Source organism: Festucalex cinctus, chromosome 17 (assembly GCF_051991245.1).
Source record: "Festucalex cinctus isolate MCC-2025b chromosome 17, RoL_Fcin_1.0, whole genome shotgun sequence".
In the NCBI taxonomy this organism is placed as follows: Eukaryota; Metazoa; Chordata; class Actinopteri; order Syngnathiformes; family Syngnathidae; genus Festucalex; species Festucalex cinctus.
Genome location: NC_135427.1, coordinates 5528044 through 5541601, shown reverse-complemented (window position 1 = coordinate 5541601; position 13558 = coordinate 5528044). Strand labels below are relative to the sequence as shown.

Here is a 13558-nt window from a genome sequence, read left to right as displayed (position 1 = left end):
AGAGGTTGAATCCTGAGCCCATGTGACCGCGTTGAAGTGTTGGTGAGCAGGATGCTCAAATCCCCAATTGCTCCCGATGTCGTGTCGTCGTGGAGGAAACGGTGTAAGATTACCTTGAAATGTGGTAGCGTGATGCGCAAGTGAAACCCTGAACACATCTTTCTCTCTTTTTTTTTTTTTTTTTGAACATCTCCTTGGTATTTGCTCATGACTCAACCCAGAAATCAAACAAGGAAGCAGAAGGACAAGGAAGTAGCGTTGCTTTTATTGCATTTCTCGTCAGAAGGAAGGAGCTCCGTGTTTAATCCTAACGTAGTTCTTCCATAAAAATGAAACGCATATAAGTACATCTGCAAAATCCATTTCATGATTTATATTTTATTCATTAGAGATGACCTCGTCGTTTTTGCATTGTTCAGTTTACATCAAATGGTCTTGAGAAAATTCTTGTGCAAAGAAAGAGGCGGAGTCTGCAGATAAGGACGTGCAATGAAACTGAGTGAGTCGTAAATATCCTATAACAGAGTGTAAAAAAAAAAAAAAAAAAAAAATGTGTAGCTGCTGCCGGGAAGACACGATGCTTGCAATAGAAAAAAAAAAAAAGAACAAAAAAAGAAGACGGCACCCAAATGATGAAATTAACAGCATGTGATTCTCCCCACCCAAAACAAATTGCCTCGAACGAACTGAACGCCACTCTCGGGAATTACTTCTTGATGATAATTCAAAGATAATATTTAAACTAAATGATGACGCACTGAGGAAGGAAAAGCACACCACATTCACATTGATTGTTTGAGTCCTGTGCTGCTCATCACCTGCTGTCAAAAATTGACTTTGCGTATTTAGAAAAATTGCTTTTTCTCTCTCGTGCTTATTTTCGCTGCCTGTGAGTTTTTTGTGTTTGCAGGTTCGCGTGAGAGTGGGAGTTTTTTGTGTGAGTGAGGTTTTGTGTGTATTTGTATGCATGTACATGTGTTTTTTCAGTGAGGAAGGCTTTTTTTTTTTTTTTTTTTTTTTATAAAAGTGGTGTAAACGCTTTTTGGTTGTGTAACTTGTGCGTTAGAAGTGTTTGGTAACTGGGAATTTTAGAATGACAGTTTTTTGGTGTCGTGAATGAGATTTTTTTTTTTTTTTTTGAATGAATGAATTTTTGTTTTGTTTTTATTGGTGAGTGAGAGATGTTTTTAGTGGTGTGAGAGCTTTATGGTGTGTTAGTTTTTTGGTGACTGAGTATTTTAGAGGGTGAGAATTGTTTGTGTGTTTTTTTAGGTTTTGGTTGCGTTTTACATGTTTTTCGTGAGTATGAGTTATGAGAATTTCAGATTTTAATGTGAGAGTTTGTTGTGTGTAATATATTTGTGTTTTTAGTGTTGTGCATGAGTTGTTGTTTTTTTTCCAAGTGTATCAAGATCTTTTGCATGCATTTGACATTTTTATTTACTTATTTTACCGTAATGGTAACTCATGTTTTGCAACCTTTCACCCATTATCCAGCACATTAAACTTAGAGTACATACAAGTACATCATACGTACTGTATGTACAAGCTATAAATCACTCCAGGCATGTTTCCAGTTTGACATAACATGCCTGTGTTAGTGGATCATGAACATGGAATGCTAAAAGCTGAACCTAAATGCACGGTGTCGCAATGAAGGCAACCCCGAGTAATGGGAAACCCTGTTCCGCGTAGACAAATGTTTACTTTGCACTTTGCGAGTTTCCATTGATCACGATCGGGGACTTTTGGATCTTGAGCAACCACAAGATCAATTTTAAGGATATTATTTGTGCGCAAGTATTGAGGAATGACAGCTGTGCGGATGATGAGGAGTCATCAAGCAAAATAAAGGTGGCCAGTAGCCTACTGCAGTAAAGATAATAATAATAATTTGCTCCCATTTAAGTATGTTCTATCTTAAATATTACCCGTGTCCCAAAGACGTATTTATACGTTTTGTTTTGTTTTGTTGTTTGTTTTTTTTAATGCTAGACCATACAGAAGTCTTTGATGCAGCCTCTGAACTGAAGAGAACGTTCGATGCAATGGTAGTTATTACAAAAACGGCCAGAGGTGGCAGCAGAGTATAAGAGATCAACCAAAGCCTTATTGCAACAAGCTGTTTTCCCCACAGTTTTAAACAGATTTGTGAATAATGATGTAACTTAGCTATATTCTAATGCTAATTGCTGCAAAACGGAAACAGATAGAAATATATATTTTTTTTTTCCTGATGAAAGAGGGGGGGGGCAGTTGTGGTGATGGTGGTTTCCTCAAGCGCAGTTACAGGAGCGTTAGCGTTAGCTTTAGCTACCTATAAAACACTTGACAGTGCGCAACCTGGGTCGCGACGCTAGTAAAAAAAAATTCCCCGAGGTGGTATGTGTGTTACGGAAGTAGTTCTTGAGGACGTGACAGGTTCTCACTTAGTGTTGACAGCAACCTTTCTTTGAGTTAATGCAACATTCCCCATGTTTTTTTTTTTTTTTTTTACCTGCTTTTGTTTGCTCTGCCGCCACCGAACTGCTTCCGACGTTTTGATCACAAATGTGCATGGAATTCGTTGAGTGGTATTTATTCACTACCTCTTGACCCGAATCGCAGGTCATGTTGCAGTTACTCAATGTAAAAACGAGAGGCGTGTTTACTTGAAGTGTGTATTTTCCACTAATTACCAGCAGGGACTTTCTGATCTCGTTCAACTTTTTAACCAACATCAAACATCGTGAAATAGGTTAGCAGAATCCAATAAAAATCTGTCAATAATTGAAATAGTAATGCAGTGCAAACATTAATAATAACTAGAGCTGCAAGACTATATAAAGCGGCAGTTTTGATGTTAGCAATTTGATGCACTTTCTCTGTGTTGTTGGATTTGAAACTGTGTGAGTCTCCGTCATGTAATTAGTGTAAACTAGTAATGCAAGAAAGACTATAATTTGTCTTGATTGTGAATGTGAATAGTTGTTTGTCTATGTGCCCGATTTTTGGCAGGCGACAAGTCCAGGGTGCACACCAAAGAAGAACGGCTCCGGCACTTCTGAGACCCTAATGAGGATAAACATTATGGAAAATGAATTGATGAATGGATGGTACTGCAAGAACTCACCTCTCACTTTGAGTTCAGAGGTCAGCAACCTTTACAGTTAAAAGAGCCATTTTAGGCCAAATAAAATAACAAAACAGTTTGGACGTATTACGGTACATTTTTTGCCTCTCTTCTTCCCTTTTTTTCTCATGGCAATTTTTTGACATTTTTTTTCTGCCATTTTTGCTGTCAATTTTCTGACATTTTTGTGGGCATCCATCCATTTTCTTAAGCGCTTATTCCTCACAAGGGTCGCAGAGGCGCTGGAGCCTATCCCAGCTGGTTTTGGGCAGAATTTTGTGGATATTTTGTTGTAATTTTTGGGGATTTCTTCCTTTTTTTTTTTTTTTTTTTGACATTTTATAGTTAGTTTTTAAATGTTTTATTTTCTTTTTTTTAAATATATTTTATGACTTGTTTTACATTATATGATCATTTTCTGGTCTTGATTATTTTTTTGACACTTTTTGGACAGTTTTAGTTACTTGATTTAAAACTTTACATCTACCCTTCATCTCTTTTTTTCTGACGATTTACAAATTTGGACTGACATTTTTTTGAATATTTCATTATTGTTCAAAAATCATTAATTCATTTAAATATTTTTTTCTGGATTTTTTTTAAAATACGTTTTGTTTTATTTTTGTTTTATTTTTTTTACTTTATCATAAATTTTCTGCCTTTTTTTTTTTTTTTTTTTTTTCAATTCCGCAGACATTTTATGGTAATTTTCTATTTTTCTTCTTTCGTTTGTTGACATTTTATGGTTACTTTTGGAAAGCGTTTTTTTTTTTTTTTTTGGGGGGGTTTACAAATAAATGTTATGACTTTTCTGGCAATTTTGTATGCATTAAATGGTAACTTTCTGCTCTTTTTGGACAGTTTTAGGTATTTAAAACTTTTCATCTACCTTTTCGTCTCTTTCTGATAACTTGCAACGTTGGACTTGCACATCTTTTGGAATATTAAATTATTATTATTATTATTATTAAATTAATGAATTCAGATATTTAATCTAAAAAATAAATATATAAAAACTATTCATGTCTATTTATTTATTACAGATCCACAGGAGAGAGGGAGTAAAGAGCCGCAGGTTGGAGACCACTGGTGTAGTTTTTTTTTATCAGATTTTGGCAAGTGTACCTAATTCTGTGGCCAATAACCTCAGGACACAAAAGGTATTCCTTCCTTAGCAGCCTGCTGATGGCAGTCCGGCAAACAATAGAGCTCCAAGCACACTAAGTACATAACTGAAGCACTTAACCGTGACTCAAAATGCAAACATTCAAAGTGAACCTTCCATCCATCCAGTTTCTCGAGCTGGTTTGGGGTGACGACACAGGGCATCAATGCGAACTGCTACACTAAATGGAAGCTCAAATTCAAATTTGACATTATTCAAGTATACTGCGGTGTTCTACTTGGCTTAGTTCCGAGCCCATTTCAATCTCTTGCACTCAAAACTGTAAATTCACGTCATCAATTTCACAGTTTGTCTCCGTTTTCATAGAAAACGTTTCTTAATGTTCTTGTCGATTGCTATTACATAATCACAATTAAGTTCGCTGACCCGTTTAACCGTTGTTACATAGCAGGTTGTAAAGTTGTCATAACAAGACGTCATTTGACGTGTCTGCTACATAATAAAGGATTACGGTGAACTTTTGACAGTTCACACCTGAAAGCTAGTTTCCCCAATGGCGTTCTCACATCACGCCATGATCATTTCCAGTCTAGACATTCACATAACGCATCAATAAACTTATTTGTGTTCACATGCCGGAATTAATATGAGCACACAAACACACATGCATGTCAAGTGCAGTACATCATGTACACTAGAGTACTTGTATTTTGTACATTGTCATATTAAGTTGTACATTAGTTCATCAATTTCTAAAATTCACGAGTCATGACCCTTCATTGTGAAACAATGTAAATATGAACTCTAGGCTTTTTTTTTTTTTTTTTTTTTTTAAAGTAGTGTTTACTCACCTGACTTCCCTGTAGGCAGTGCTCACTTTTTATTTGGTGATGGCGGTATTCATTCCTAACATTTTAAGTACGTAATGTGGTGTCCAACACGGCTTACTGGTGAGCCCTTTGAGTTTTTGAAAGTGTCTGTCGCCTAAGTCATTCCTTTACAATTTTTATTTTTATTTTTTTTGCCTAAATCATCTGCTCATGATGCAAATTGTTCAATTTTTTGTTGCTGTTGTTTCCGGAAAAATCTGAAAAAAAAAAAAAAGTCGGCTATTTTAAGAAGTGTGCCCTGTGATTGGCTGATTTCCAGTCCAAGATGGTTAAAATGTATCAAAAATTGATTAAATTCTTTGTGATGCTATTTAAACATAATAGTGAGATTTTTTTAATTTTATTTTTTTCCCTTAACTCAATGTCAACCAATAATTTGAGTAATCCATGTCTCTCCACATGGTAATTAAATGAGATGCAACAGTTAGAGTAATAGGTGGCACTTGATTTATTGTTGCAGGAATTATTATAATAAGGCTTTTTTGCCATATTGTTTTTTGTTTCACTAATTAATAATACTAACAATACTATACTGCATTGTACTTAACGTCTGATGCAACGTTCAAAGCATCAAATTAGCATGAACCATTTTCACCCACTAGAGGGAAGCAAACATTAAAAAAAAAAAAAAAATGGCTCCAAAAGCAGACAGCAGGTTCGTTTTGATATGATTTCTCTTTTTTTTTTCTTTTTTTTCCAAATCCAAGTTTCATTCCATACAATCACTCAGGCCAACTCGGGTTCAATCTCAAGCAGACACACGTCTTGATCTGTTTATAGTACAACTCTGATAAACTTTTTAAAATCATGGCACGGTCACATGACAAGGGAAATAATACGATTAGGGAGGGACTTCATAGGGAATCTGAAAAATATTTCCTTTTTTTTTTCATATATTTTAAGGATAGAATAAAATCTCTGAAAATGGAGGCTTGTTGTTTGGAGAGTGCTATGTTGAACAGGTTGCATAGTCAAAAGAGACGTTAGTGGAAGCAAAGTTCTATAAGTTAAAAGGGTAAAAAATACTCTCTTAATAATACTTAAATGTGATTTGTCTCTCAACACTCCAAACAGTCAGCCGCTTTAAAAGTCGTTCAAAAGCTTTTTTCTCCGTACTTGTGAAGGGGGAGGGGCTTGTGAGCATTCGCATTAATAGCATACTCCAATTCGTCTTTGTGCAAATGTAACAAGAGAACAACATCCACGGCAATCACTTGTGATTCAAAAGCATATCTGATGACCACGAAGGGAGGAAGGAGTTTTGCTTGTTTTTAGCGTGTCACCCACTAGGGGGCAGAAAAGTGCCGCGACATGTCCATCTTTTCTCGCCACAACATCCGCGTCAACCAAATCGTCTAGAAACTGTCACGTCAAGCTTAAAGCGCTGATTAAAGCTCCATTTCGAAAACCTGATGAGCCCCAGTTCGTTCCTGTTTTTCCAAGCAGACCCTCCCCCCCAATAAGGAATCCTTATCCAACCCTTGTCGAATGTCACTTAGCTTCTGCAAAGCTACCGTCCCAACTTAGTCGCTAATAAAGTGTCTTGAGGAAGTGTGCCAAGTATTACAAAACAAAAGCCAGACATTTAAAAGATAAGACGGGTAAGAAGAACCACACCCGGGCTCCGATGCTGGTTCCGACTTTACACGCTCCAACCAGGGAGCACGACTGCATTTCATTTTCTTTCTTTCTCTTTTTTTTTTTTTTTCCCCCCCCAAACCTCACTCAAATGCACATACATTCAAATGTCTTTCCGCACTCTGTCCGTCCAACTGACAAGCCCGTGTTGGCTTGCTGCGTCTTGTAAAGATCCCACGCTGTCTTTTTTCTTTTTTTTTTTTTTCTCTTTTTCTTTTCTAGTCTCAGTAGCATCTGCAGACCTCTGCTTCGCCTCAAGTCCATCAAACAAGATCTACGATGCCAGCCGGGGTCACCGGAACTCATAGATGGCGGCACTGTGCTCGGGGACGTGGGTGAGGTTTAGAGATTGGTACCTGGATGAGGTGAGACAACGCACTTAACATGAAAATAGGCAAAGTAATTTGATTGCATAACCTGGCCCACTATTTGTGTGTTAATTGTTACAGGTTACGAAAACAACAACTCTAATTTAAAGCTTAAAAATAATTTGAATGCACATCTCATAATTCATATACACATATAAACATTAAATATTAGGGCTGATAAATTGTAATCGTACTTGCATGATTTCCAGTTAACTCACAATTAATCGCACCTTATCTGTTCTAAATATACAATGAAGTACTTTTGAAGTCTTTCATATTTGTTACTTGACATAAAAGTGGACAAATATGGTTATGAAATACAAATGTGGTTGTACGTTTTAGATAAGCGGTACAGTAATGTTAAAGTAAGTCATTCAGTTATTTGAAACATTGAGTCAGTTGTGTTGTAATTTTCTGCCACTCGGTGGCATTAGTGTTTCATGTTGGATGTTGGTGATAGCACAGGAACTGTACATTTTTCTTTTCAAATTCAAAACAATTGGAATTTGGAACATGAAGTAACTTGTGGACTTTTAAATATTTTTTTTAAAAATCACATTTATTATTGCTAAATTGTGTTATAGTGACTCTTTTGCACAACTTTGTATGTGAAATCAAGCATAACCAATGTTTTTACATTAAAAATTTTAGTACCTGTAGGCATCGTATTCAATGCTTTTTAATGCCATTTAAGGCACTAATTTTAACAAAATCCATTTAATAATTTTTAATGACCTGCAGAAACCCTTTGGGATGAAGTTACAATTTGTGCTGAAAACTGTGAAAATTGTACAAAACACAAACACAAAATATATAAAAATATGGTGCTATATAGGGACGTAGCGATAAGGGCAATATCGTGATATTGTGATATTAAAACTGCCACAATATCATTGTCGTCATGTTCACAATATTTAAAAGGAACACATGTAAAAAAAACAAAAAACAAATCAGGTTGATTTCCATTTGTACAGTTCTAGCACCCTCTAGTGGCTAGTTTATTAGTGCAATTTAATTTTCATTAGGGATGTTTTGGCCTTCTATGTTTAAAAATCTATGCTAATTGTCAGATGAAGGGGAACCTAATTTGCTCGTGAAGCGATCAATGTATGCTTGGATATTTATTTATTTATTTTTTACAATATTGTGATCTTTTTTAAATATTGCCAACCCCCCCACAATGTCGTGACAATATCGTATCATGATTTTTGGATATCACATCCATAGTGCTATATAGGAACATGTGAATGAAGTTTCAATGTGAAAAATGACAAATACTGCTGTAATACTACTTGGGTGCCACATGTGTCATTCAACTTTGAACTCTCATACCAATTGGTCCGGAACAAACATGCAGATATAAATGATTGTTCTTTTTCTTCTTCTTTTTTTGTGCTACTGATGTATGACAGCAGCAAATTGAGGTGAGGGGCTGTTAATGATTCCCCAATTTGGAGGAAAAAGATTAAATATTTCACCTGCGCACACTCACACCAATGTGGAAGAGAAAACGTGTTGACTTGATTCCATGCAAAAGTTGACAATGCATTAAAATAAAGGAAAGCGAGCACCAGTTTCCACGTAATGGGAGAGCGTGAATATTCTGACAATTTCCAGCTGTTTTTGGGATGTAATCCAAAAACAACTGGGCTGCTAAGGTAACTAACAAAAAAAAAAAAAATGGTTGTGCTGTGGTTACCATTCCGAGCTCCGGTGGTAGTAGTAGCCTTCGATCGTTGCTGTGGATTTCTGGAAACAAATGTAGTAAAATCCTGCAAAGGAAGCGCCACTGATGTCTTTGATTGTGTGATCCGGAACCAGGAACTGCTCCTGATGAACAACAAATGTGCCTGACGTTAATAACAGTAGTAGATTAAGGTCACGTGATCAAATGACTCCTTACCTTCCACCTCATAAAAATATAGTCAGAATTTTTAAGATCCTCATAGTCAAAATCATCCGAGTTGAACGACTTTGCATACTGGTAGAAGGCCTGGAACTTGCCCTGGTGACAAAAAGGGAAACGTTAGTCATTTCAGAAGAAAAAAAAACAAAGAAGCTGAAACAGCTTATTGATTCATACTTACCCAATGTTTACGATCCACATCTTCATCGGCATCCCACTTCCGGGTGAGAAACGGACGTTTTTGGCTGATAATCTCTCCAGCGAAGAATGTGGTGAGAGTCGGGTATTCCTGCCCCAGCAGACAAATGACTTTTATCATTTTGACATTCATTTACACGTGCGGTCACAGCCAGCTTTAATTGTGCGCTTTTGAGTTCAGATGTGGAACCAATTTCATTATCTAATTAAAAACTGGGGCGAATATAAGGTACATACACAACAGCTATACAACAGACTTTTGATCAATGTTATTTACATAAGAACATATCAAAAAATTACTACATAAAATCCGTAATAAACACTAGTTATTCACGATAATAGCTCAACTCACCTCCGTTAGTCCTTTAATTTTCAGGTAACCACATAGGTAAGAGTCCTCCATGGTGACGTGCTTGAGAGGAAAAAACAAACAAACAAGTGAGCATGTTGACATCAGCCTCAAAGCAGAATTGGCAAGTTAACATGCCGCCATTCCGGATACGACACACATGAAACACGCAGTTGTGAATAGGAGGAATTCATCAGATTGACATCTACAGATGCCAAATCAAACACAAAGTGGCATTTGTGGATAACGTGTCATTATGGAGCAATAGTGTTGATTGAGGCGATGCTAAACCGATTGCTAGCTCGGCGAGCGAGGCCGATGCTCATTGATTCTCCAACTGTCAATCATCACACCCCCGTTTGACAGATCACCATTACCCCCCCTGTCACCTTTCACGTGAAAAATGCAATTTGAAACGCCCACCTGCAAAACAACCTCCACGTCGTACGAGTTCCCTTTACTCTTTTGATGCCCCCTAAACTTGGAGCCGCTATACAACAGCGAAGTGACAACGCCGGGCTGCCGGGTGTTGATCGGGGGCGGAGGGATAAGCGAGGCCGAGGATGCGAAGGCCGCGCACTGGGAGTCGCTCATGTATCCAGCGGGGACAGGCATGGCTCCCGCGACTCGCTGGCTCAGTACCCCACACTGGTCAGTAGCCGTCTGCGTGTTGCCGGCGTCCACGAAGAAGCGTCGGGAGGGGCTGAAGCTGTCCTCCAGCCTCCAAAATCCCCTTGAAACCTAGTTTGCCAGGGACCGAGCTCCCAGGAAAGTAAGTGGACTTCGTCGCAACGACGAAGGGAAAGCATCCGCGCCTCTCATTGGTTAACACTATTCGACGTGCTTAGATCGTAGATTCTTATTGGTTTATTTGGCGGAAAGCTTCACGGGTTAGGGGTGTAGTTTTTTCGTGTTGTGTAAGGGCTCAGAATGCCACCTAGAAAACTACAATTCCCTACTTTTAAGCTGTACTACACTTTTGCCTAACACTCGAAGAAGGTCACACGCGTGTTGTTGAACACTAGCGCTGCAACTAAGATGAAAACTGTCAGTAGGTAGACTTTAACATTTTAAAAACTGATATTAAAATGCGATGCGAATGCTCCTAAATACACGCGTAAAAATGCGGCGTCTCGTTATCTAAGAACCCAGCGTGTTTGTGCTCCTTAGCTACACTAGCTTCGCGTAAACAGTAAAGTCAGGCAAATGCTGCAATGTTTAGACACCTTGCAAGACTCCGCCATCAGTTTGGAAGTGTCCTGTCGCCGTCGAAAATACACCCGAATCCTCAGCACTACAAATGTTCGTTAAAATACTCGTCATCAGCCACAACAGGTAAAATGATTACCTGATAATTGTATTCATCAGCCATGTCTGGGAAGACTCTCAACAAAAGATATTTTGCTTCCAGAGAGAAAAAGATTTTACCAGGATGTCAGTATATCCCAAGGTGAAGGTATGTGAGCTGATGAACTTACGATATAATCGATGTGGATGTTAATATCACATGTTTTCTTACTGTAAAAGATAATAATACTGTGTGTTGTTCATTTGTTTCCTTTTAGGGGGTTTATTTGAGATAAACCTAGACCGAAGGAAGCTGAAAACTCCTGGAGGGAAGCTGTTCACCGTGCCAAATGAAGCCCTTGCCATCGCCGTGGCAACTGAGTGGGATGCGCAAAGGGATACGCTCAAGTTTTACACCATGCACCTGGTAATGATAGTAACTTGACATTTACGTTAAGTGTCTTTCTTATAAGATCGTTTAATATTTAGCACGAACCAGCCACAATATTAACAATCCGATTCCAATTTGTTGTACCGTTTTCTTTTTTTTTTTCAGACTACACTTTGTAACACTGCTTTGGACAATCCGACACAACGCAACAAGGACCAAATGATCGGCGCCGCTTTAAAGTTTCTGGAGACAGACACTGTTTGGTATGTTAGTGGTAATTAAGTCATTGAAAGACAAAATGGAGGAACAATTTCACCGTCAAATCTATATGACTTTGGTGTAGTTACAGAGTGGATGAGCCGTATGGTTTGGTTGATCTACAGAGGAACGAGTGGGACCCTGTATTGCAATGGATTGAGAACAGGTAAGCATGGTTAGTGTATAACATGAATCGCAATAGTTTGTGCAGGTGTACCTGTGAGTTGTTCTAGATGGGAATGTAGTAAAGGCCTTTCAAGATGTTTATTAGTTGTATTTGAATTTCAGATATAACGTCACTATCGGCTCCTCATCCAGTATTATGGGCCCCGACATCCCTCAGGCAACCAAAGACACATTCTGCCAACATCTCAAATCGTACAACTTCTGGTCTCTCACAGGTTTCGATAAATTGTTTATTTGTTGATAAGAATTGCCGTTGAAGCAGCTTGACTCGAATTTCAGATTGTTATGTCGCCAAAGTAGAGCGCCATAAAAACGTGCTGTCTTCGGTGTAGGGCTGGAATACGTGATCACCCAGCTGAAGTCCGTCGTGTTATCGCTAGGGATGATTGACAGACATCTGAGTGTGGAGCAGGCTGTGCTGCTCTCCAGGCTGGAGGAGGAATACCAGGTACAAAACACACACACACACACACACACAAATAATCTGCTCATGTAAGAGGTCATAATGGGCTGTAAATCGGCTCGTGGTGCCTTTTGACCTTATCAATGCATGACACACTTTGTTGTCTCATACACAGTCCAATTCCTAGTTACCCTTAGTTGAGAAACAATCACAATGATTTACATTTTAAATGAGCAGTTTTTGACATATTCGACAAGTTTTTTTTTTGTTGTAATAGCTGTAAATAAAGTTGAGTTGTGCTTTTGGTCAGCAGCAATGACATCATGGAATTGTATTTGTTGTTGATTCAACTAATATTGCCTTGTCCCCTCCCCCTCCGTCACAGATTCAGTTCTGGGGCAATGTGGAGTGGGCTCACGACTATGACATGTATGAACTGAGGGCTCGCACTGCCGCCGGGGCCCTTTTTGTACAACTCTCGTCTGAGAGTTCAACTATCAAACGCAAACTTTTGCAGGATTGAGGAAGAAGCTTGCATGCGACTTCCGGCCAAACTGACAACACTCCACAATGTATGAGTCAGAAATAGAATGCATCCCGTTCCTTCTATTCTGCATTGACAGCTGTCTCCGTCTATTGTAGTCATCTCCACCCTGGCTAACACATTGCCAGCCTTTTTTTTTCTTTTTTTTTTCCTCTGTCTGTGAGTATGACAGACGCCAAATGCGACACCACCCACTGAGCCTCCAGTTGGTTCTCAGTCAGCTGTGACATATTTGGCACTCATAAAGACAATGGAGACTTTGAGACGTTTGTTTTTGTTTGGTCATTAATTCTCAACATGTGTCCGTTTTCATTGACTGTACATTGAATCCATCCGTTTTCTATACTGCTTATCTCCATGAAGTGTGTTTGTGAAGTGGAGCCGATCCGAACTGAAGGGTACACCCTGATCTGGTTGCCAAAATAAAGTATGCTAAACATGTGAGGAATGCACACTCTTCTCTGTATTAAAGAGACACGTATTAGTTGAAGTAATGTGACTTTAATGTTTAGTTCATCTCTTGTGTTAAATTAAATCACTGTAATGTACATTGTTGTTTCTGACCCATAAATTAGCAGGAACTACCACCAGAAATATGCATACATTCATGCAGTCAAATCACAGTGGTCATTTAAAATTGCCAAGCATTTTTTTTTTTACACCAAAGGTGTCAAATTATCTTGGCCATGGACCACATCATCATTAGAGGGCTGTAATGACTCTGAAACAGTATAAATGTCTGTTCAATTGATGGGTAATTTTTTAAATTAGAAGCTAAACGTGTTCACTATTAGTCATTTTATTTTAAAATGGGACCTGGTAACAAAATGTTTTCAAGGTTACGACAGTTTTCATTGTTGGTATTTTTAACAAAACATGAAGTTGAGGCACATGATTTGCTA

The 13558-nt window shown here is 38.2% G+C and overlaps 3 protein-coding genes across 6 annotated transcripts in view; 2 read left to right on the top strand and 1 right to left on the bottom strand.

The window, feature by feature from the left end:
* The window catches only part of tex2l (testis expressed 2, like), a 40031-nt gene extending 34593 nt beyond the window's left edge, over positions 1 to 5438 (top strand). For 3 of the 4 annotated variants that reach the window (XR_013279375.1, XR_013279372.1, XR_013279373.1), the window contains 2 exons: positions 2998 to 3132; positions 4156 to 5438. The gene's annotated coding sequence lies outside the window, so the exon portion shown is untranslated. The remainder of the gene's footprint in view (positions 1 to 2997; positions 3133 to 4155) is intronic. The other variant, XR_013279374.1, reaches the window with a different exon arrangement.
* A 431-nt stretch (positions 5439 to 5869) lies between these two features.
* LOC144004457 (glucose-induced degradation protein 4 homolog) lies at positions 5870 to 10399 on the bottom strand. The gene is made up of 6 exons (XM_077501618.1): positions 10011 to 10399; positions 9591 to 9650; positions 9222 to 9329; positions 9038 to 9139; positions 8834 to 8964; positions 5870 to 7122 (listed from the first exon to the last, which is right to left on the bottom strand). Exons 1-6 carry the CDS (start codon positions 10200 to 10202, stop codon positions 7059 to 7061), a joined length of 657 nt encoding a protein of 218 aa, XP_077357744.1. The 5' UTR covers positions 10203 to 10399; the 3' UTR covers positions 5870 to 7058.
* atpaf2 (ATP synthase mitochondrial F1 complex assembly factor 2) lies at positions 7155 to 13108 on the top strand. Its single transcript, XM_077501615.1, has 8 exons — positions 7155 to 10922; positions 10999 to 11043; positions 11153 to 11301; positions 11431 to 11528; positions 11609 to 11689; positions 11812 to 11924; positions 12042 to 12157; positions 12498 to 13108. Exons 1-8 carry the CDS (start codon positions 10802 to 10804, stop codon positions 12633 to 12635), a joined length of 861 nt encoding a protein of 286 aa, XP_077357741.1. The 5' UTR covers positions 7155 to 10801; the 3' UTR covers positions 12636 to 13108.
* The last annotated feature ends 450 nt before the right edge of the window (positions 13109 to 13558 follow it).